A 26382-nucleotide genomic window follows, 5' to 3' on the forward strand; every position below is an offset into this window, starting at 1 on the left:
TGTTCCGTTATACCTCACACAGTGGAACTCTTGGATAACACTGGGAAAGCGTGCCTTCCAAGGTGAGAGGGATGCTGCGGAAGCCACATCCTGCCTTTAGGGAGGTAACATGTGGAGAATACACATATGGACTGGCCGGTTATGGGCAGTACTGGCACCAGCCTGAGAAGGGGGAGACTACACCGGACAGTGACGGCAGAGTGGACTCTGCCAGGGGAAAGACACGGGCTCACCGCAGGGAGCTGATCATGGTAGAAAACGCATATGGGATCACCAAATATGGAACCCAGCCTAGCACAAGTTACAAGCATACGAGCACTAGGCCTGAAGACTCTGACTGCCGAAGGGGTGCGGAGAAAATCTACAGGGTTCGCCTAAGTGGGGAACTCGACTGGAGCAAAAAAGCACATGTATCCGCTTCATGTGGAGGGAAGTGGCGCAGCAAGCCGACACTAGAGCAGGAACTGCGGTGTTACCGGCTGGTTGGAGCGAGCACACGGGAGGAAACCAACTCAACGCGTTGCCTATAAAACCTAGCGAACGTGTTAGGTTTCGCCCAGCCCACAGCTCTACAGATATCTGTCAGCGAGGTGCCGTGTGCCAGCGCCCAGCAAGATGCGACATTTCTAGTGGAGTGGGCTCTCAACCCGAGCGGGCAAGGCTTCGTGAGCCATGGCTATAGCATCCACTATCCAGTGAGCCATGCTCTGCTGGAGACAACCTTTCCCTTCTGTTGGGCTCCGTAACAGATGAAGAGCTGGTCTGAGGTCCTGAGGTTTTTTTTTTTAACTCCGCCGATTGCAAAGGCTCAAAGGGTGGTCTCTGACGTGCCAAAAGGACCAGAGACAAATCCCAAGAGAGTATAGAGAGTGGGCAAGGTGGATTTAGTCTCCTCACGCCCCTTTAGGAACCTGGCAATTAGGTCATACTTTCCAAGCGATTTACCCTCAACTGCATCATGATGCGGCAATAGTGGAAACATACACTTTAAGGGTGGGGGGAGACAGCCTCCAACCCATCTTGCAGAAAGGAAAGCACAGCTCTGATCGAGCAAGTTCAGGGCTTCTCGTGGTGTTCTTCTTCTCCCGTTCACAGACCTGAAGCTGCATGCCCATTGTACGTTACACCCCAGCCGGTGGCAGAGGCCTCTGTGGTGACCACAGAATGCCTGGACACTTGCTCTAGGGGAACACCTGCCCGCAGGAACGAACAGTGGTGCAGCTGTTCTGCGTCTGAGCCAGCTCACGCAGTTCAACACTGACTGGACGCGGGCCTCCGTGAAAGGCGCTGTCATGTTGATCGAGTCCAGCTCCATACCGGGAAAAGAGATCTTTTGCCCGTGGGTGAGTTTGCTCTTTTCCCAGTTGACCTGAAGCCCTAGGTGGCTGAGGTAACTGAGCACCATGTCACTGTGTTTGCGCAACTGCTCTCTCGACTGGGCCAGGATGAGCCAGTCGTAGAGGTAGTTGAGAATGAGAACACTACGCTCGCACATGGGACCAATGGCCGCCTCCGTGACTTTCGTGAAGACACGGGGCGAGAAGGCCAGCCCGAATGGTAAGACTTTCTACCGATATGCCTCTCGAACCCAAAGCGAAGAAACGCTCTGTGTGGCAGGAGAATCAAGACATGAAAGTATGCGTCTTTCAGGTCGATCATTGCAAACCCACCTTGGGGACGGATGCGCTTGAAAATGTGTTTCTGCGTAAGCATCTTGAACAGCAGCCTGTGAAGGGAGCGGTTCAGAACACGCAGGTCCAAGATTGGTTGTAACCCACTGCTTTTCTTGGGTACAATAAAGTACAGGCTGTAGAAGCCGGGGTCGACTTCCTACGGCTTGCTCCACGCGGAGACCTGGGTGATGGCTGCTGCGGCGGTTTAGCGGGAGCGGAGCACGTCACAGGAGGTCGACCTCGGTCGACGAGTGGATAGAGGGTCTGTGGCCGGTGGAGGTGTGGGAGCAGTAGCGGTCTGCCGGGGCAGGATGTGCCGGATGTCCTCCATCTGCCTCTGACAACGCTACACTCCTCGAAGGGGGTAACGGTAAAGGATAATCCTCATCTCCAGAGGACTGAAGCTCCCCCTCCAATGCTGCAACCGACATCTGGTCGTCAGGTGGAGCTCCAAAGGACACGACTGGTTGTCCATGCGAAGGACCAGAAACACTCCTTTGAAGGCTCCAATTGTGGCAGTGTTATAAGCCGTGAGGGCCCCTCGGAGATTGCCTCGTAGGGGAAGCCCACGCGGTAATCCACAGATCACCCTGGCTAAGAACCGAAGTAGGTCTATTCTGAGGTCCAGAATAGGAACTGGATCGGGGCATAGGTGAGGAGACTGCACCTCCCTTGAGGTAAGCGAGGCTTGATCTTAACGCTGCCATATTCATATTCCCGGAATTGGAACATGAACTATTCACAAAGGCTACCTCAGCATGCTGAATGCCTGAACACGATAGGCAGCTATTGTGGCCGTCTGCTGGTGCCAGGGAACGACCGCATCCAGAAACGCACAGGCGAAATGACATCCTGAAAAGGACACAGTGTCACGCTTGTGTTGCTCTTTTGTAAAAAATAAAGAAAAAATTTGTTTTTTTGTGACTTCTCACAATAGTGCTGAGGCACCCAGGGAATGGCCGCTGTGTACACAGTACACTTTTTAGGGGGAACGCCCACCGAACCGACAGTGCTCTTGCAGTGACAACAACAGTTGTTGAGCTTTGAGACCGCGGCCACTCGCTGTACACGCGGTCACACCAACACCTGATGAGAAGATAAAGAGTCTCCTTCAACGCTATTTCAGCAGTCTGCTTCTCGAAGACCAACAGAAAGCTCGGCTCCGAAGTGAAAGACAAAGGTGCGTGCGGCCGCTTCCTGTTTATACCCACGCTGCGGGGCAGGACGCGTGATGGAATTCACGCACGCCAACTTTCATTGGCCCGTTCTGTGGACACTCGAAGATGATATGAAGTGATCCCAATTATGTCGTAACGTCAAACGTGAGCGACTGATAGGGAACTATTACCACACTAAAAGAGATGAAACTTCTTTGACTGAAAAAAAACAAAAAAGCACTTTGATGACCATCATATTTACCTCGGTATATGGAGCTGGGTATCGGTGCTTTAAACACGCTGTTTTCACTGAGGAAGCACATGCCTCTGTAGTTGGTAACCGATGCACATTTCTTTGGAATGGTCGAACCACAAAACTGGGTGAGATGGAATTAAATAGATTTCACTTTAATCAAAGGAATACTAAATCAAGTGATAATTATAGACCACAATACCAACCACTTTTATTGTTGAAAAAAAATTGAGGTGGTGATTGTGTAAATTTGTAAAATGCGATTTATAAGAAAACATCCCCCAAATTAGTGGGGCATAACATAAGCAGATACACAAAAGTTTGTTTGCATTTTGTTTTATTTTTTATTATTTTAAAAGCCCATCAACTCTGCACCTGAGTCCTCGCTACTTTCACCACCCCCACACCTGACACTGGTATGGTGTGTTGCTTTGCTCTCTTTTGGATTTGGATGCTTTTAAACACCATTTTGAAGTTGAACCACCTTCGTTGTGCGCTTATTACTACAAAACTAAAATAGATACAAATTGCCACGAGCATGTGTGAAATATAGTGCATGTGTGAAATGGTTACAATATGTGCTTCATTTGTAACTGATTTGTATGGTGTTCTGAATAACTTACAGCCATCTTTGAAGACCCTGGATCTTGAACCATGGAGAGTCCAAGAGACATGCTGACAGCTTCCGAGGGCACTTCATTAAAAGACAGTTTGTTAATTTTCACATAATTTGTCACAAGTTTTTATTATTCTCAACAACGTATCTAAAGTGCAAGCAAGAGCATCCCAGAGGTCTTGACCATTATGAGCCGCGGGAAGGCAGGGCGATTTCAGATGGAGGGCAGGAAGTAAACATGGAGAATACTGCTGCGTTCCAGGCAGGTTTTTGAGCAAGTAAATCACGACTTCAAAACCACGACTCACGACTTTGTAACGTTCCAGGCCAGTCACGCCAAACTACTTGAGCGCAATATATACTTATTGTTTCAGAGACACGTAAAATTGTAATACATAATCGTGTGTGTATTATTATGATTATTATTAATTTGACTGAAACGTTATATTGTCCTAAAGTGTATTCTCACTGTGTACCGCCTGTTGTTTTGTATGGTTTCGCGGGCTATGTGACGTCAGAACTCGTAACTGGGAGTACATCGATCTAGTACAAGTTCACGGGTGGGAAGTCACGGGTTTGACTGCCGTTCCAGTGCACTTTCACGGGTATAAGGTTGGAAAAACACGGGTTACAGGTTGCCTGGAACGCAGCATATGTCTATGGAGGAAACCGTTGCGGAGAGTCACTACTGAGTCTAATTTACCTTGATCATTTAATGTCCCATTCCCACTGATCCCCTGAACGACAACCTAATGCTACATAAACAGACACAAAAAAACACGTTGGCTAGCTAACATACCGTCGCTGCAGACACGGCATTAACAGACTCTGCTCCTCCCAAACCGCAGACGTAACGTTACGTAAAAAATCCACTTTTTACGGCGTTGTTCAGTGAGCTTTTTACATTTCTCACCTTTATGAATGGCAATCTTTGGTACTCTATAAAAACCCTTTCCTCGATTAGAATGATTGGAGCAGCCGTAAACTACACAAAACATTGATGGCAGATCCTAAGCAATTTCACTTCCTGCCCTCCATCTGAATTTTCAAGCTATCGCGATGCAGCAACGTGACGTCACGTGAAACCAACCTATTTGCGCTTTACTAAAACCTAAAGCACTGCAAACGATAAGAAATTAAAATAAATGCAGAATTACAAAAATACAATACAAAAAAAAAACTATAAGTCAAGAAATACAACTAAACATCACAATAGAAATATTAATCGTGACAATTTATACAAGCATTTTTAAAAAGATGAATTTTTAGAAACTGCTTGTAACTGGCTAATGTGTGAGCATCTCTAACAGTAAGAGGAAGTGCATTCCATAACATGAGTGCAGCGACAGAGAAGGCTCTCTCCTCCGTAGATTTTAATCTATAGGGAGGCTGCTGAAGAGTAAGAGAATCAGCAGACCAAAGGGAACGAGAAGGTGTGTACAGGGTGACTAAGTCACAGATATATGAAGTGGCTACAGTATTTTATGCATAGCTTTGTATATTAGTGTGAGTTTAAAAACAATACGAGTCTGAACAGGAAGCCAATGCAAGCTGTAAAGCACGCCTGTGATGTGCTGGAGTATATGTAAGAACCCGTGCTGCAAAATTCAGGATATGCAGGTAAACCAACAAATAGTGCATTACAATTATATCAATCCTGGGAGTAACAAATGCTTGAATAAGCCTTCAGCATCATGCAGAGTGAGGTACGGCCAAATTCTAACAATGTTTCTGAGATGTTGGAATGCAGACTTTGTGATCATCTTAATACGGGAGTGTGTCTAGTGTCAAATGAGTGTCAAAAATACCACCAAGGTTACAAGCTTGGGTAGATGGGGATACGACACCATCATCCATAATCAAATTAAAATTGCTACCTTTGTGAATATCTGCTTGTGTGCCAATAAGTAGAACCTCTGTCTTGGAACAATTCAATTTAAAATAATAATTGTGCATCCACATTTTTATTTACTGCACACACTCCGAGAAAATTGTAGAGGCGGCAGTAACATCAGATTTGGAGCTGATGTAAATTTGGGTATCATCAGCATAAATGTGATACCCTAAACCATATTTCCTAGTGATTTGACCTAAAGGAAGCATAAAAACACTTAACAATATAGGACTCAAGACAGATCCCTGAGGAAAACCATAGCAAACCTGTCCAATTTCAGATTTATTGTTTCCCAAGACAACAAACTGGGAACGATCAGTAAGGTAAGATTTAAACCAATTGAGCACATTACCAGTGAAACCAAGCCAACTTTCTAGCCTATTTAGCAGGATAGAATGGCACACTGTGTCAAATGCTAAACTGAGATCGTTGCAAGAGGTTCCCGTGTCAGCTGAGACAAGCAGGTCATTCATAACTCGAACCAAGGTTGTGTCTGTACTGTGTCCCTCACTGCCACAACAACACGTTTCAAAACCTTAGCAAGAAAGGGTAGATTTGAGATTGACCTGTAATTTGATAGGTCAGACTTATCACATCCATGTGGTACCATCCTTTTAAAGGACTGGTGTAATAGCTGCAACCTAAAGGGCTTTCGGAACAATACCAGTAGTAAGGGAGGTGTTCACAATGTTCAAAATGAGGGGACTAATATTGTAAAAATACAATACAATGTAATATTTCCTAATATCTTTACAGTACGATGCAGAACTTTAACAAATACTGCATTTATCAAACAATTTATCAACCCATTTAATCCTGTTAATGTGAGCCATTAAAAATGTTTAGTATTCTTTAAATGTAGTAAACATCCAATTAATCAATAACTGTACAGCAACATCTGGCCCTATACTGGCTAAAACCAATGTGATTTGATTGCTTTTGTAACGACTAAGACAAATCAGACACAATAATGTGTTATAGTTAACAAATAATATTTAAAACTCACTCTGGGCTCTGTGGTCCCATCCCCCAACAAGGGCAAGAAGGGTCTTTGGTTACCATGACTACGATCAGATAAGTTGGTTTTTATACTGTTAAAAATGTGATCATGTGGTCCAGACAGAGAAGACAGAAGCAGACTTTAAAATATGCATTAATCATTAATCATAGACGAACGGATCTATAAATGAACATGCACCCTAGAAAATTGTGTGAATGATTTACTGTGTTGTGTAGTTACTTTTAATTCTATTAATTTTTATTTTTGATACTGTGGATTATTTTGATAGAAACAACGGTCAATGTAAGCTCACCTATACCATGATTGGTCTCTATAACTTGGTACTTTGAAGATCGAAATGACTGTGTACATCCTCGCTGCCCGATGAATCTCACGTATGTCCAAAACGGTTACTTTTCAGGAAGTGAAAAAAAACATCTTAATTTCAAAAGCAGTTAAACGTAGCGTTGCATACTTGGTACGGCATCTTTAAATGTAACCATATTCTTGCCAGTGTAATGATATAATCCACATTTGATCAAAATCGAGTTTAAATGGACATACGTGCATTCTTTACAGTAACGGTGGTTGATACGTGTTCTTCCGATCATTAATTAGAATGACCAAGTCACGTTTCATATTGACAGATGAATAGGCTACGCTCAGTTTATTAAATAGCCTACGTCTCAGTTTATTAAATATGATCAGTTTATCAAATAGCCTACGTCTCAGTTTGCAAGAGACATTTAATAAACTGAGCGTATTTAATAAACTATGAAGGGACAATGAATCAATACACTGACATGGCAATGCTAGACTGATACTTTGTTTGCACAGTCCTACCGTAATTTTGTGAATGTATAATAAACTTGAAAACAGTCAAAAACAAACGTTTGCTGATACTTTACCTCACAGTGTTATTCGGCTATCCAATGCTGAGCTTCCAGAGACGCTTAAGATGAAACTTCACGAGACCGGCGAGATGCCTCCACAGGGTGGGAGATACGCGGTGTGATTCACAGCTTTGACACAAAATGGATATACGTGAAATTCAGATGACATGATTTCGCAACTTTTCATTGGTCATTTAGATAATGTGAAGCATACTGTATACAGAAATGAGCCTGGACATTCTATCCGTCGAAAAATCTCAAAATCGGCAAAATGGACATACGCGGTTTTCATCGGACAGCGACGACATATGTCGATAACAACAATAATATTAGTAATATTAGTATTACAAGAATCTTTCATATTTTCTTCATCAGCAACCAATCCAGCTGCACATGCAAATGAGCACGCTTGAAACAAATATCCATAAATCAAATTCTCCTGCTTGGAAACTCCACCTTTTTATTGGTCGCAGCCAGCCATGTGCTCATTCAGGAGAGAGAGGACTCTCTCAACCACAACAGAATCAAGGACAACCTCAGGAGTTTGGCACAACGTCTTCATTCAACGCAGAAGAAGTCCATCGCAACTCCCACCATCTGCTCTGCGTGTCCTCTCAGGCCCAGGGCCGGCAGGCCACAATCTGCACTCCAGCCACGAGAACAGAGTCGAACTAACCATGCAAGTTCATTATATCTTCTTCATCCAACGGAATAGAAAACAATTGCAACTTCAAAATTTGACACTCGCAAAACCATCAACAACTTAAATTTTCAACAACTTCAAGAATTGTGTCCACTGCAAAGGCCATGCAAGTATACATTTAATGAGGTGCTCTGAAATTGATCAGCTGATGGTTCTTTTCATGTTAAATGAATCTTTTCCGTAGCTTCATTTCATTTCCGGTTTCATTCTGTCATTTACTATCTATCCCTGTATGTGTAATTGTTTGTATGTTAGTTATGTTTTCGTGTTTTTGTTAATAAAACTTGTGCACAATATGTATTTGGTTCTGATTCTCTGCTTGCATACAAAGTTTATTTTACGGCCTTGACCCTGTTACATGCTCTAAGTGCTGTACATCATAAGAAATAATTATTTTTCTGTCGCCATGAAAGATACCCTTTTCTTAGAATAAATGAATAATCAAAAGAGTTCGTTGGACGAACTGATTAATTGATTGTAATGTTAATTTATCTAACTCAAGTTAATCCAATTAACTGACCCAAATATTCATAATTAAACATAAGTTATGATTTATTATTAATATTTCCCCTTTGAGCTAACTCGTTACACTTTGTATTTGGAATGTTTATTTATTGGAACGCGTTATTTTCTGACAAAATCAACACTTCCCAACCCCAAGTTTTCACACCGATACAACCTGTATTTGATCCGACTTTTTCCTGCTCAACGTGGAGTGAATTTGAACCGGTTTTTCTTCAGACATTTAGAGAAATTACTTTAAAACTAAAACTTTTCTTTGACACCATTGCCCCAGATAATCTTTTATTTCTACACGATTAGACTACTGTAATTCACTGTACGTCAGATTACCTCTTTCCTCCATTTCTCACCTCCAAATGATTCAGAATGCAGCTGCCCGTCTACTCACAGGAACCCACAAATGCGAACATATCACACCTATTTTACACTCCTTGCATTGGCTGCCAGTACGTTACCAAATAGATTTCAAAATGATTTTATTTGTTAATGAAGTTCTTAATAATTTAACCCCTAAATACCTCAACGATCTATTTGTTTCTCATAACCCATCCACTGTCACCATGAGCTTTCGCAGTAGCCGGCCATAAACTGTTGAATAATCTGCCGCTGTCGGTCAGAACAGCTCCTACATTAGCCGGATTCAAATCTATGTTTAAAACTTATCTTTTCTCTCATACTACTTTTATCTGTCTCATTTTTATTTTTATTTGTCTATTTTATGCACAGCACCTTGGCAACCAAGGTTGATTTTAAATGTGCTTTATTAATAAATTGAATTAATGATAATCAGAAGAAAATACAAATCAGAGTTTTAAACAACATGTCCTAAATTTGGTAACACGGTAATAGAAGGTTATACAAAATACATGAGCTGTTTTATTTCCCAAGTTTGATAATTTTCTGAAAGTTAAGCAGATAAAATAACTCATACAATTATGCCCCCAGACCTAAAAACCCTACTTGGAAATTGGAAAGCATATTTCAATACTGTAGAACAAAACCCAAAATACCATCAATCTTCAGTGATGAGCAGGTTCCTTTTGTGACAGAACAGTCATATATCAATCCTCTTTGATCTTGGATGAGTTGAATTAAAGGATCACTCACGATAAGACTAAGAAAAAAAAAAAAGTAAGAACATGTGTTAGAATCAACAATAGAGGAAAGATTATTAATTTAATGTGGACTTATGTAAAGAACTAGCTCCCGTACAGAGATTGTGCAATGTTTACAACCAAAAAATAATATAATAATAAAAGTATAATTTCCATGTGGGAAAAAATGCAATGCCGTTGTGGTTATGTTATTCATATACACAACAACAACAAAAATAAAATGATTACAAACATAATACATTAATAGTATAGTGAAGGCTTGATAGACAGATACAGCTATACAAAAAATGGCAGTAAAGACAAAGAAACAGCTACAATCTAAAGTTTTTGTATACTACACATACAATGAAGTTATCCCTGTCACCTGTTGTCTTGTTAATTAGTCATTATGAGTTCATTAGTCACATGTCTTCCTTTGTTCTGTTTTCCGCCACTCCTTTGTTTCCACGGTAACCTTCATTAGTTCTTCTGTCACACCTGTTTCCTCGTTAGTCTTGTCAGCTGTGTCTCGTTTCCCTGATCTGTGTGTTGCCTTGTTCAATTTCCGATCTACGTCGTAGTTAAGTGTGAATGAACCTTCTGCCTGTTTTCAATGTACCTTTATGAGACCCAATGTACCTATATTTTGAGAACGTTTGCATTGGAACTTTTGATTCTTCTTTGTCTTCTTTTGCACCACTGTGTTCTTCTTCTGTGTTTTATTACACTTTCCGTCTTAAGTGTTTTACTCAAATTTAAATTAACCAATACCCTGCATTGTGTTGTGTTTTAGGGTTTAAGGAAATGTCAGTAAACTCGTAATTGTAAACTAACTGGTACTGGTCATTTTATTTGGGGGTATTTTTGGTAAATATAGTAGGCTAGGTCATCTGAATATTCCATGCTTGCAGAAAATGTATAGGATACTTCACAAATAATACTGCAGAAATAGTAGGAATAATGTTTTGGTAAATGGACTGCATTTATATAATGCTTTCACAGACCCAATGGCCACCAAAGCGCTTTACATATTTGCCTCACATTCACCCATTCACTCACTCATTCATATACCGACAGCGGTGTTGGCCATGCAAGGCACCATCCAGCTCGTCGGGAGCAGCTGGGGTTTAGGTGTCTTCGTCATGGACACCTCGACACTTGGTCAGGTGGAACCGGGGATAGAACCACCAACCTTTCGCTTTGTAGACAACCTACATGAACCACTGAGCCACTGCCGCCCGTTTCATGCTTGCCATTTCAAACAAAGTCTATGACTGTGTACTGAAAGTTTTGGTATATTTTCAGTTATGTGTGATTCGTACTTTCTGTCTACAACCCATTAAAGCATGACATATCTCAATCGGCTGTAAATTCAGTGATTGCCAACAGGGGGTGCTGCATTCAAAGATACACCATATGAGACTATTGGACTGGCTCACTGTTTAGAAGTCATACATTTTAAATAAAAATTTCAATAACCAGTAAAATATTCACTATGTGCAATGAAGCACAAAAGCTATAATCTGAGATTTTTCCATGTCCATCTATTGTAGTAGCATCTATTTCAGATATACCCCTAAAAGCAAAGTAAAAGCAAAAGCAACTGTGGTTGTTAACTGATGTTAGTAAGCCAGTCTCTTCCTGTCCCAGTGTTCCGCTCGTGGCCATAATAAGCTACTTAACAGAGTAAAGGAGTCGTTATGCTTATAAAAAATGCTCTCCACAAGCTTCTCATCATCACAAGTAAGCGCTGATCAACATTGGAGGAGAAACCTATGCAATGTGGTGAGCACTGGCTTTCCAAACCATATTGGTTTTATTTTTTTCAAAATCAGTGGTTATGTTGTTCTCACCTTGATGTGTTTTTCTGTATCACCTTATAGCCAAAGGCAACATTTTGGCTCTGTGAAGGTGAAGGTGCAGTGAAGTTTTTCCAGGAAACGGGGTCAATGTTAAAAGCCATCACCGACTGAGATGCTTAAGTGTTCAGAAGTGATAAAAAAGACTGAATTAGTAACTGTAATTTGACATAATTCAAATTTATAAAATATGATATTTTCATTCCTGTTTACTGATTGGTAAATATGCCGTTGCAGCCATGCTAAAATACTATAATGCTATAGTAAGAATTTCAGCAGCTGATGCTGATTTCATTGCTGCACCAATAGAGGCAATAATGTAATAAGATATGTATAAAATATTTTGTAAACTTTTTTTTTTTTTTACACAGAAAAGAAGAAAGAACTCAATGGTACACTGTGAATATAGTCATTGTGTCTGACACAATGACTATATTAGCTTGCTTTAGCTTGTTCGGTTTCAATAGTTTTTAATACAAATATACAAATATGTGAAAAGCTGTCATGTGCATTTATGAGTTGTTTTTTTGCAGTGCTTTTCTCATAGATGTTTTTTGAATCTGCTGTGTGAAAGCAGAAACCTCATACGAGACAGAATTAGAGGGGCATGAAATGAAGGAAGTTCACACTTATTGAAAATTGTTCTTGCCTTAAAAGTACATTTTACATAGTCATTCATATCATGTCTGGTCATGATATAACATATTACTACTATATTTTGAACTTTTGCCTGATGCTGCCTAAAATTAGATGCATAATTTATTTTGATCAACGATCTATATAGTAAAACTAAAGCTGTAAAAGCTTTAAACTTAGTTCCTACAATGATAGAGTTTTCTTTTTAAATCACTTATTCATCTATTCATGTACAACAAGATTATTGCAATGCATTTTGCATAGATTTAAATTAACAAATTTGACTATAAAGAGAATGTAAAGCCAATTTTACCTGCTGAGAAATATGACTAGTTAAAATCGTATTGCTACTCACTGCTTTCAGTCGCACAAAAGGGAACAAAAAGGTTTCAGACTTGAAATAGGCAGCTATTGAGGTAGCAATGGTGTTTACAAAATAACAAATAAGCAATAAAAGATATAGAAGAAAATAATAAATATCTTACCACAAAAGATGCATAATCTGATACAGAAGTTCTGGTTCATTATAACCTGTCAAATGTATATATGGAGGATGCATAAGGTGTGACAGTCAAGACAATAAATGAAAGTGAAGATGAGTTATAGTGAATGATGTAGTTCATAGATATAACAAGGGGTGGAAGCACGAAAGAGGAACAACAATTTCATAAAAAGGAAATGAGCACATATTCAAGAAAGATGAAGCTTATGAGAATACATGGTCAGAATACAATGATTAAGAAGTTATGATATACACAGAATACGTATTTATTCATTTATTAAACTAAATAATAAATTATCTCTATTGCAGATTACAGACTCTTTGAATAGTCATTAAAAAGACGAGGACGTATTTGAGAAGAGATATAGGCTATGTGGTGTAACGTTAGCCTAGTTGTGGATTTTAAAATAATTTAATGCAATTAGCTAGAAAATGGCAGCCATGAGTATATAATGTACAAATAAATAATTAATTAAAACTGAAGGGTACAAACTGCAATATTGAACATATGCTACATAAAAAATGCAATGTGTAAACTATACGATTTATCCAAAAGAAATTCATTTCCAGCACAAACGCATGACGTGTTTAACGCATAAATGCCAGACGTCATTACCAGTAGGCCTACCTCGGCTATGCTGCGTTTTCCGCTCCTTATTTGCATAAAGTTGAGAATTTCTAAACTGCTTGACGTATTTTACTATTTTTATGTCCTTCCTAACTTCCCTCAGTCTTGTGGACTCCGTCATTATATTGAACGAGTACGCTTTACTAGCGAAATGCGTATGCTACAAAGAATATATTGGAAAGAGTACAAAACATTCGGGCTATGTTGGAAAACTTAGGCAGCTGACATGCCCTGCTATGTCATAATAGTTTGGACAAGTGTTCACTTTACTGGAGGCGACTTACAGCCCTGTCCAAATATCCTCGTTCCTTTCCTCGCGTCTCAGCTCCACACCCTTCAGGATGCGAGGGGAGACTGCAAGGAAAGAAAGTAGCCTAAATTGTATGTAAGTTACTAGTGCAAAGTGCCCATGTGTGTGTTTTTAGTTATTGTTGGTTTGGTGTGTTTGAGTGCTCATTGTTACAATTGCACAGCAAACGTCTGCAAATACTGATACTGACATGACATATGCCTACAATAAATATGGAAAATTGAACTACACGATTCAGGGAACAGCCTGCACAGTGAACTCAAACAGCAAACAGTTTGTGAATAGGACATTACAAATGATGCCCGTGAAAGAGACTGTGAACGCATTGAATAGGATATGTTTAGTTAGTGAATAGCATATTGCACAGTAGGCCTAGCGATAACGTTAGGCGCACCAGAATAAAATGTAATATTCAGAAGTAAACAGTGCAGCTGACTTACAAATTCAGTTAACATCCACAAATGAATAAGCTCGACGATTCAGGGAGCAGGCTACACAGTAAACTGCAGTGAGCAACTCCGCTGCTTTCTTCGACCCTCTCTGACTCTGGTCCTGCGCTGTGCTCACAGTGTGCAGTGGGAGAGGGGGAGTGGCCGGCAAAAGCCATGTGTGCTTTTTACCGATATATTTAACGATGTATTTTGCATTTCTAATCCAAACAACGTCAAACTGGGCACAGAACTTACTCGTGCCCGTAGCAAGACACTTGCAAGACACGGTTCGAGAGATATGCAAATAACAGACAGACAGACACACACACACACACACACAGACAGACAGACAGACGTTCCTGTAATAGATAGATAGATAGATAGATAGATAGATAGATAGATAGATAGATAGATAGATAGATAGATAGATAGATAGATAGATAGATAGATAGATAGATAGATAGATAGATAAATATTGGAATATTCTTGATCACTCGAGCATCACTTCACTGCATCATCAGCTGCGCTCAAAGGATCTGCCTTTATGTTATTAAAGTTTGGTTATTCAATAAATTAAGAATTAATAAAGATAAAGTAAGATGCCCCGATGATATGTGTGATATATGATTTATTTAAACTGCAAAGGTAAAGCATAAATTAAAATGATTGTGACAGATGTGAAGGGGGGGATGAATTTATACGTGCATCAGGTTTCTGGACAAGAAAGACTTCCGCATAGGATACATCTGTGTGTGCATCCTCGCTCATAACTCCTCTGGAAGCCTCCTCACTATACACACAAATTGCCTTCATCACTCTGTCTTCTCTCCACTAGTGAGCTGGGGTGCTTCTCAATATTCCCTCTCTATGTATATACTGTATATACTGTATGTGGGGATGATTAGGAGGCCATGATGGACAGAGGCCGCTGGGCAAATTTGGCCAGGATTTTTTTTGTGACCACAGACAAAGTTTTTACATGCGAAAGACTTCGCCTGAAATGTCATCAAAAGTAGGAAAAGTTGATCAAATGTACACTATACACACAAACTGACCACCAACCTCAAATTTCAGATGCTGCCTTATTCACAGGCAGTGAAGGATCCATCTATGCTGCCTTCAAAAATCAGAAGGTATCTCATGAGACAGGATGTGGCACGATCATTGGATCCAGACGTGCCTTGTTACCTTCCTACCTCATAACCTGCCTGCGGGGGCAGCATTTTTCAGTGTTTGGACGCAGGCAAGGTCATTGCATTTTGGCATTTTTAAGACACGGGACAGTCTTGTGCACTTACTTCCTGTCACGGGCACACACTCTCAAGTGGCCAAGAAGGCAAGTTTGGGTATTTGGACAGGGCATCTGTAGGCAGCATTTGCGAAAGTCATTTGCGTGACAAATCTGCAATTTGGCAGATAATAGCCTATGGTATATCCAGCTTGCTGTAGTGTGGGCTGAATGGATATTCAGCATTGTTTTTTTTGTTTTTTACAACGTACAGCAACTGCAGAGAAATCTAGACCTAACCTAAATAAAAAAGAAGTTGAAAAGAAGATAAAACGAAGATGCTGATGTGCTTGATCCGCAGGACGCTCTGTTGTACTAGCTGCTTTTGCATTTGTCAGAAAAAGGACCATTTACACCCAAATTTTATTTTACACAGAACAAAACAGAAACAGATATTACAATATAAAATGCATAATCCGCCATTTTCAGTAATATTTACTAAATATAAAGTGTTTATGTGCCTGCTATTGTGCGTTCACTTTAATAATGCCCAACAGATATCTGTTTTAAAACCCTGGGTGAGTAATTCACTCCTTGATTTAATACAAGCCTACTTTGTGATAATGTTGTCAAACATGGTGCATTCATTTGTAGGATTGAAAATAATCCAAGATATTTAAAAATAAACAAAGATATTTGCTTTACTATTTGTTTTCAACCCCAAGGACCATTTGGAATTCCTAAAGGCAAAGACGTGCTGATAGAGCTCAAGGCCTGTAGGCCAATATATGTGGACATCGGGTGTCTTCTAATTGCCTTTAACTTTAGTACGGTGGTGGAAGTTGTAATTATCTGATTGGTCAGTTTGAACTTCTCACATTTGGGTTACAGTCGAATGGTCAAAGAAGGGATAAAAGAAGATTGTAACAAGTTGCTGTCACTTTTATTCTCTGGCTCTTTTTTTTAGGCACTCCTTCTTTGCCCCCTATTTTCATTGACTCTTCTTCTAAACAACCACTCTCTCCCTTCCTCTCTATCTCTCATGTAGCATCACAGCAAATTTGAAAGTGTTAGATTAACACTCACAGTATGAAAATTAACTGTTTTTCTGGGTTTATATAGGTCCAATTAAAGAGGAGGGGCTCCCCTGTATATATCTATGGCAGACAGGAGTAATCGCTATATACTTGTAAATTCCTGACCATCCGAAGCTGCGCGTTCAAGGTGCACGTAAAAAATAAAATAAAATAAAGATTTGCGCGTTACTGCTACTCACTTAAACTGACAGAGATTATTTGTGGAGCAATGCACTGAAATATTGGAGATCAAAAATAGATTACAATGCCTTATTTTGGCAGAACAAATAACGTGAGCCCCAAGAAGATTAGCCTATGGATGCTGCGTAATTTGCATTAATTTTACTCAAACAGTTAAGTTAAATAAATCACAGAAATTACCCTGTTATCTAACCCAGATTCTAAAATATAAGAAAACTTAAGTCTAAAACTGATAACTAACATAAACTAAGCAACTTTTACCTCAATTTACCAGCAAACTAGCAAAATGGCCTCGAGATCCTATCGGTGGTCTGTCCTGTTATCCGAAAGGATATAATGTTAGCACTCAGGCAATGTTATAAATAAATAAATAAATAAATAAGTGGTATAATATAAAATATTATACCTGTTTGAACACTCCTCTCCTCGTGGTCGTCCACCATTAATCAAAAAGGAAATAATCTGCAAGGACCGGAAATTGGATCAACTCATCACCATTGTCAATTATGTCAACTCGCTGTAACTACACTGACTCTGACCACTGATTTACTCTGCAAGTGTTGATGCCAGTGGTGTAGTCTAGTTTTTTGTAGTGAGTATACTGTGATATACCAGCCCAAGCCCCCCGTACCCCCTCGCCCCCTCTCCATCCCCCTCCACCCCCCCCACCCCCCCCGCCACCAACACCACCCATTTTCTACTGTTTAGTGTTAATCGCCATCTAACTCAGCCAGTAAAGAGCTACATTTAGCCTTAGATGTTATATGAATATGGTCCCTGAAGCACAGGTTTTATCAGCTGACAATTAAAAGACTTGAACATTATAAGCACAAATAAAAATTTACTTTTTAAAAACTTGTGATATTCCTTTAAAATTATGTTTTAATAGATTTGATTATTATTATTTTAAAAAGTACATCTTACTGTGCAATTTCTTTCATAATTCCCTCGAGTTACTTTATTTATCTCTACAAACTTTTATTTTGGTGGGTTGTAAATTAAAGACATTTGAGCTTCTGTGTGTTTTAATAAACTATTATTATTATTATTATTATTAGGCCTACTTGAAGTATACTCTACTGTGCAATAGTAATATATTTCTGTTATATTTTCTTCAAGTTATACAAAACTTTGATTTTGACAGGTTGTAATGAAGACTTTAAAGTTTGTGAGTGTGTATATGATACGAATGAATGACGATAGTTCTATTTCGTTCTTCCTGACCGCCAGAGGCAGTGCTTCACACTGGATACTATCTCTCGTTGCAATGCATAGGTCGAGTCTAATACAAACAATGTCCCTCGTGACCAGGATGACTCGGGGTGCTCCTCTATTTAACCCCGTGACTTCCTGCAGACTGTCCCTATAATCTTCTCGCGTGCACGTATGCAGGTCGTAGATTATGTAGAAAAAAAAAAGAAAAAAAAACTCGAATCCGTTCTTCACAGCTTCGCAACAGAAAACATTTGTTGGTGTCTCGCGACTGCGCGAGACCAGAGGCTGCAACGGATTCATTGACTACGAAATAAGCAACACGGCTGGTGAGTTTGTTTACATTGATGCTGGGGTTCGTTCTCGTTTTCCTGGCATTGTGTTGGTCGCTAGACAGAGTGTTTTCGCTCGTTGAAAGGGCCATTATAACTTGCAGCCGTAGGTAAGTTAGTAAGACCATGCTTGGAGGGTGTGCACTCTGTATAGCGATTGGTATCTGAGCTACAATAGCTGCATACTCTGCATATATATATATAAACACAACAATTAGGATAATATATATATATATATATATATATATATATATATATATATATATTATTATAATAATTTTTTTTGTTGGTATATTTTAGGGATGCACCGATACCACTTTTTAAGGGTCGAGTATGAGTACCGATATTTTTTTCCTGGTACTCGCCGATACCGATACCGATGCCTGTTGTACTGGGGGGCGGTTCTCGTTTTATGTGGCAATTTTCTAAGAACAACACAATGAGACTAATGAACATATCAGCATCTTTATTTTCAACAACTTAAATAAACTTAAAAAAATAAATCATTCTTATTGTGCTTATCACAAATTTTAAAAGCCCAAATTTCACTGTGTCCAATAACCTCCAAAGGGCAAAACCAAGGAAATAATGAATGTAATTTTTACCTGCCTGTCACAAAGTTGTCAAAGTGCTCAAGAAATCACAGACAAGACAATCAAATGTGTCATAAAGTGCCAAAGAAATCACAGAACAAATGTTTAACATAACACTGAGTAACAATGTAATCACAGCCGAAAGTGTAAGGTGAAATATTAGAGTGTACTATTAAATCTAGCAACACTATAACTGCAGGAAGGGTGTTCATAAGAATTAAGAAATATAAGCTAAGGATATACGTGAGGTATCGGTCTTTGGTATCGGGGTATTTTTACGACTACGAGTACAAGTACATGAGCTTGGTATCGGTGCATCCCTAGTATATTTACATGTACACTTCAATAATTGGGTGTGTGTAATATATTGTATTGAATTTATTCTCTAGTAAGTTTTCTGGCAAGGCTTGCTTAGGACAGTGACAGTCAGAGTGATTCCGTTCGACCTACCAAATATCTTCCGAAACCAGAATGGAAAAGTTACCTGATACTTGCACATTGTGCATGGCTGTTCTCCAGGCAGATGATGGGCATGACTGCTGCCCTTCCTGTTTAGGCCTAGAACACCTTAAACAGAGCCTCACGGAAGATGCCTGCATGAACTGTAGCGTCATGTCTTGGGAGAGGAGGACTTCGAGGATAACCATGGTGGAAGGGCTTTTGGGGGAGTCGCTACCTCCACCCCCACCACGTAAAACAACAAGTAAGCGTAAAAATACTGAATCAACCAGTGCTTCCGCTAGTAAAAGACCCAAGGAAGACCCTTTAGGGAAGAAGGTGGATGTGCTGACGGCTGAGTTTGCTCAGATTAAGGCTTTGCTTATGAAGTTGCAACCGGGCGAGAGACTAGTATCTTCAGTCGAAGCCCCTGCTATGGAGTCGCCCATTGGGGAGGAGGATATCCTTTCAATGGTGGCTTCTCAGAGCCAATTCTATGATGATGTTGATGGAGAGGTGCAGGTTTTATCTGATCATCAATCCCAATTCTCCCATGATGGCTCCCAGGAAGCTGGTCTTTGATCTGCAGAAGGTCCACAGTCAGAGCAAGAGCTAGTGAAGCAGGCTCTTCAGGCTGCATTGGCTCGCTTGGGTCTTGACACAGCCCCTGCTGTGGTAACCTCTTCTAGTGCTTTTTTCAGAGGTTCAGCGCAACCCTCTCCTCTTACAATTCCACCATCAAAGGATTATATCGAGGATCTGCAAAGATGCTGGGCTAACCCTAGGTCGCTTACGCACCCCACTAGTGCAAGCAGGGCATTGGCTGCGATGCAGGATGCAGACACTTATGGCTTGGGTCAGATGCCTAAGGTTGATCCACTTATTGCATCTTTTGTTCTTTCCCCAGAGGAGGTATTGAGGCCTAATGTTCGGTGCCCCCGGCCTCAATGTAGGATTACAGATGACCATCTTATCCAGGCATATAACACAGCAGCACGAATGGGCCGCATTGGCAATTCTCTCTCCCATCTCATGTTGGCCCTGTCTCAATCCCTTCAATCATCAGGGAGTGATCCTTTTAACCAAAACTTAAGTGATGCCTCCCTTCAGGCAATAGCATTCATGACAAGAGAGCTGGGAAGGCTGATGTCAACGCTCACACAAGCACGCCGCCAAGTCTGGCTTGCACAATCAACTCTGTCTGAGGCATGTCGGAGAACACTAAGGGACCTTCCAGTAGTTCCAGGGCAACTCTTTGGGCCAGCTGCACAAGAGACACTGGAGCGTAGTGTCCAGGTGAATCAGACCAGGCAGCAGTTTGCTGACCTGAGGAGAGTTCCACAGGCTCACTTAAATTACCGTCAGCCTTCTAGGGGGTATGAACTACCACGCTCTACGGTTTCAACACGCTCAGGTGATGTTCACAGGGGCCAGCCTCCGAGATCACCGCGAGTAGGGAATTCTGCTCAGCGGCCCCGGGCTCGGGGTCAGCAAGTATTTCAGGCCCCTAGGGGTAGAGCACCTGGCCAACGGCCCACCAGGGATGCTAGAGGCCATGGACGTAGGTCCTGAAGGTCCGCGGCCGGCCGTCGGACAGTTTTCTAATCAGCAGCTCAGTTACTGGGAAGCAACAACTTCCGACCCATGGGTTATAGCAACACTAACCCAAGGGTACAAGCTGCAGTTCCGACGGCGGCCACCCGCCTTCAAAGGGGTCAGGATGACTGTAGTCTCAGACCCAAACAGTTCACTTGCCTTAAGACAAGAAGTAGCACAACTCCTGGAGAAAGGTGCCATCGAACCAGTAGATTGGTCAGAACGGCTAGGTGGGTTCTTCTCCATTTACTTCATCATTCCAAAGAAAGATGGCGGTGTAAGGCCCATACTTGACCTTCGCGGCCTCAACAAGTTCCTGAAGGTCTTACCATTTCGTATGTTGCGCATAACCGATGTTCTTCAGGCGGTCAATCAGCAGCACTGGTTTACTACGGTAGACCTAAAGGATGCTTACTTCCATGTTCCAATTGCTCCTCAACACAGGTCCGATTTGCATTCCAGGACCAGGTCTATCAATTCCGTGTCCTCCCATTCGGCCTTTCTCTGTCGCCACGAGTCTTCACCAGATGCATAGCGGCCCCACTGGCTCCAATCCAAGCCACAGGGCTACAGGTGCTTCCATACTTGGACGACTGGCTCCTTTGCTCCCACTCTCAGGAGCAGGCAGTGTTAGAAATCACACAGCTGCTCGCACATATTACTCGACTGGGCCTTTCTGTGAATTTCAGCAAGAGCCGATTAATTCCAAGTCAGTCTGTGAGGTTCCTAGGTCTCACTCTGGACTCACGGTCAATGAAAGCCACTCCATCGGAACAACGAGTGGACAATATACTACTCCTCCTTCAACGGTTTCGTAGGCAGGCCAGACTTCCATTCAGGTGCTTCCTCAGGCTCACAGGTATGTTGGCGGCAGCAGCGGCAGTCATACCATTGGGCCTCCTTTCACTACGCCCCTTTCAAATATGGGTGAACAGTCTCCACTTGAACCCCAGTTAGCACAGGAACAGGTTGATCAAGGTGACACAGCAATGCCTTCTGGCCCTGAAGTCTTGGAGGAGCAGATTGTATCTGACCAAGGGGGTTGTTCTGGGCATGATTCCCTCTCGGAGGGAGATAGTCCAGACCGATGCGTCCCTTACTGGCTGGGGGGCAGTCTGGCAACACAGAGCAGTCACAGGACAGTGGGGTCCTCGGGAAAAAGGCGAGAATATAAATACCCTGGAACTTCGTGCAGTTCTGCGAGCTCTGAAGCACCTCGCTCCGTTTTTGAAGGGCACACATATCCTCGTCAGGTCGGACAACAAATCAGTGGTTTATCACATCAACCATCAAGGGGGCACAAGGTCCAGCCAATCCCTTCAAGTATCACAGGAACTGCTGACTTGGGCCTTCCCTCACTTTGCAAGCATCAGAGCAATGCATATCCCAGGGGTATCAAATGTGGTTCCAGATTTCTTGTCGCGCCACAGAATTCCATCGACGGAGTGGAGGCTCAACCCGGAAGTGGTAGAGATGATATGGCAGCGGTTTGGCAGGGCAGAAGTGGACCTATTTGCCTCGGCGACTACGACCCACTGCCGTCTCTGCTTCTCTCTAGCGGAGGAATCCAGTCCGCTGGGACAAGATGCTCTAGCCCACGCCTGGCCAGATCGGTTACTCTATGCCTTTCCCCCGATACCGATGATCGGGGTGACTGTTCACAGGGTTCTTCAAGAGCACCACAGGCTGCTGCTAGTGGCGCCAAACTGGCCGGGGAGACCGTGGTTTCCAGTGATGTACAGGCTCCTAGACGGGGATCCTTGGACCCTTCCCAGGAGAAAGGATCTCCTCCAGCAGTTGGAGGGTCAGATTTGGCACCCGAACCCAGACCGCCTGAAGCTCTGTGTGTGGCCTCTGAGGGGCCGGAACCACTCTTTGGAGCCTGCGATCAAAGGGTCCAGAACACCATATTGAACTCTAGAGCACCTTCCACCAGGAGTGCTTATGCCTATCGATGGAAGCTTTTCTCTGAGTGGTGTTCGGAGCAAGCAGTGGTCCCAGAGCACTGCCCTGTTCCTCTGGTTTTACGTTTTCTGCAGTCCCTATTAGAAAATAATAGAGCAGCTGCTACTTTAAGAGTTTATGTGGCTGCAATTTCAGCACATCACGTACGAATAAATGGTCAGCAATTGGGTTCTCATGCTTTGGTTACTCAGTTTCTTAGAGGTGCTCAGCGACTGCGCCCCCTCAGTCCATTAAGGTTTCTTTATGGGACCTGGGCCTAATCTTAAAGTCTCTTACATTGCCCCCGTTTGAACCTTTAGAGCAGAGCGATCTGAAGTGGATCTCATTGAAGGCAGCATTTCTCTTGGCCATTGCTTCGACTAAGCGGGTGAGTGAACTCGACGCGTTATCAGTTAACGCATCCTGTATCCGTTGGAACGCAGATGGCTCAGTCGTGACGTTATGGCCCAACCCAGCATTTCTCCCCAAGCGGCTTTCTGCCCTTTTTAGAAACCAGGCTATTGAGCTGGCAGTGTCAAACGCGCTGGAAGAAAGTGGAAGCAAACTGCTGTGCCCAATAAGAGCTCTCAGAGGCTATCTGAGAGCCACGGAAGTTTTTCGAAAATCAGACCAACTTTTTCTCTGTTACGGGGGCCCGAAAAGAGGTCAGCCCCTCTCAAAGCAGAGATTGTCGCAATGGGTAGTTGAGGTTATCACCCACGCTTACACATCTAATAAATATCCAGTGCCTTTGGGGGTGAGTTGCCATTCGACAAGAGGAATATCAACGTCTTGGGCTGCATTAAAAGGGGTCCTTCTAAGTGACATCTGTGCAGCAGCTACGTGGTCATCAACAAATACATTTGCCAGATACTACAGGGTAAATGTGTCTGCTTCCGGTAATATTGGAACAGCTGTCCTCTCCGGACCCTCAACTTCCTCTTAACGGTGAGTAGGACTTCCTCGTGACCTTGTTGTTATAAGTCATCCAGTGTGAAGCACTGCCTCTGGCGGTCAGGAAGAATGAAATAGAACGAGAGTTACGTATGTAACTGCGGTTCTATGAGTTCTGGATGACCGCCAGAGCTTTCTGTCACTCGGAGTCAGGCGAGAAGATTCCGTAGGGACAGTCTGCAGGAAGTCAAGGGGTTAAATAGAGGAGCACCCCGAGTCATCCTGGTCACGAGGGACATTGTTTGTATTAGACTCGACCTAAGCATTGCAACGAGAGATAGTATCCAGTGTGAAGCACTGCCTCTGGCGGTCATCCAGAACTCATAGAACCGCAGTTACATACGTAACTCTCGTTTTATCGAGTGAAATGGAAAAATTCTTGTGATGAAGCTCTGCAATGAAGTTCAAATGTGTGCATGTCCTCCTCATAGATGCTGAAAACACCACGAGTGTCACGCGCGCGTCAGTGTGTAGTAGAGCACACATTGAGCGCTCATTCACAGAAACACGCAGAACATTCAGAGTTTATTTCAATAGCAGTCTTTTTGAGCTTTAATATTCATGGACACTTAGTACATATCGAGATTTGATTCATTGTATCATTACTTTTGATTTATTCATTCAAAAATGGCCAAATTGCGTGACGTTCCGCTTTACAGTAGGCTAAGTTACATTTGTTGCTGGATTCAGTGATTCGATCCGTGTCGCTGCGCAAACACAGACATCACGACGGGGTGAATTTATGAATGAAAGTTCTTTCACCAAACGATGTTGTTACGTTTACGAATCCTCACGCTTTTTAAAGTGGGTATACGGAGATCTTTGATATTTCCTAGTGGGCATACGGAAATCCTTGACATTTTCTAGTGGGTATACGGCGTATACCTGCGTATCACGTAGACTACACCAATGGTTGATGCCATTCAAATCAACACCAGAATCAATACTTTTTAACTCTGATAAATGAACACCATAAAAACAACTCTAAACTACACTGGATATTTTGCTTATACATATATGCAAGGTACAATTAATTGTAGCCTATAAGTTTTTATCATCTCATACATATATTTTGTAACTATTTTAAGTGTAACCATAACCATATATTGTCATTAAACCTTTTCAATTACAAATAATGTGCTAACAAGTTCTGATTTTGGTATTGACTTTGAAGTGCTACCTATGGCAATACAATAGCCTCACATTATAGCAAGGTTCTCCCAAATATTTAGCTATTGTAACTGCGCTTATTTCTGTTGTTGGTATAAGTAGCAGTGGTAACAGACAAGAAATGCACAGTTTTCTATTTCTACCATCTTGCAGATAACGTTTTTTAGTCATTCGGCAGCATGAACCCCTGTAGGAAATCCACCCTTACAATTTTTAAGGTGTTTATTGCTAGCCCTGCAAAAATAGACATAGCGCGAGTAATTTGCACGCCCTTTTAGATCTAACAATTCTAACAATTTTGGACAAAATGTACCAAAACATTCTGTTATTTTTCTATTTGTGTTATGAAAAATTCTAAAGTACTGATCATGACAAAATCAAGAATATAATGTCTGTGTTATGTCATGATATATTGAGTAAACAACTGAACTCTTTACCCTTTACAATGTTTTTTGATGATTCAAGATCATCATGATTCAAACAAGCAAAAATTGCTTATGCCAGTTACGGAGGGTAAAAGGGGGGGCTTGCTTTGCCAATTGAACCAATCACATTGATAGAAGGTGACATGTTAGTCATGTTGATCTTAATTTGTTGTGTCTGTCTTTCTCCTATAAAACCTTAAAAACCTGAAAGTATTCTTCTTTTATGGTGGGATTCTCTCTGAAATTTGTCTGAGATCCTCCGGCCGTGATGTGTTCTTCTTCTTGGGGGATTCTCTGAGAAAGGCTTGAGAACCTCCGGCCATGATTAAAGCATTTAAAAGACATTTGCTGAAGTCTGTCTGTGATTATTGCTGCGCAGCAAATTAGTTAGGGGAACAAGTTAGGGATTGCGAACTCAAAGCCATGTTGTCGACTGTAAACGCAGAGCTAGAGTATAACGGATTAAGTGTCGACTGTAGACACTTGGGTGTCGATTGGAGACGCCCCAGGTAATTAGGTTACAGGTACGTAGGAAAATTCTACCACACCTGCACAATACAAGCTGCAAACAGCAGGAACAGACAGCATATTTAAAAAAGTGCAAAAGTGCAAACTACTATATAAACAAATGGGCAAACTATGTACACTGTAAAAAGTAAAACATTGGATTAACTTAATAAAACTGAAGTAACCATTCACAATAAAGATTTTACATTGACCTAATGTTCAGAAACCATTCAGTTCAAACTAATTTTCTGCTTTTCATGCAAACTCTTTTCTGAATTTGGTTTAAATCAATATTTTAAATTTAAAAAAAGGTTTTAACAGACTTTATCTAAATATGTATTCATTGCAAGTAATATGAAAGGCTATTTATTATATTATCTCAATATATATATATATATATATATATATATATATATATTTCTTAAATGAGTCAGATCAAACATTCTTTTAAATATTTATTAAATATTGTATGAAAATCACTGTTTTTAAGATTAGACTTTTTTTGGCAAAAAAAAACATGGCTTTACAAATACAA

At 41.4% G+C, this 26382-nt stretch overlaps 1 protein-coding gene across 1 annotated transcript; it reads right to left on the reverse strand.

Annotated features, from left to right (window-relative positions):
- Positions 1–1897: 1897 nt before the first annotated feature.
- LOC143733112 (integrin alpha-M-like) lies at positions 1898–12905 on the reverse strand. The gene is made up of 6 exons (XM_077224680.1): positions 12786–12905; positions 11659–11782; positions 9722–9825; positions 3707–3777; positions 3093–3207; positions 1898–2136 (listed from the first exon to the last, which is right to left on the reverse strand). Exons 1-6 carry the CDS (start codon positions 12823–12825, stop codon positions 1898–1900), a joined length of 693 nt encoding a protein of 230 aa, XP_077080795.1. The 5' UTR covers positions 12826–12905.
- Positions 12906–26382: the final 13477 nt, after the last annotated feature.

Source organism: Siphateles boraxobius, unplaced genomic scaffold, assembly GCF_051911475.1.
Source record: "Siphateles boraxobius isolate OS27281-9 unplaced genomic scaffold, OSU_SipBor_1 90, whole genome shotgun sequence".
Taxonomy (NCBI): domain Eukaryota; kingdom Metazoa; phylum Chordata; class Actinopteri; order Cypriniformes; family Leuciscidae; genus Siphateles; species Siphateles boraxobius.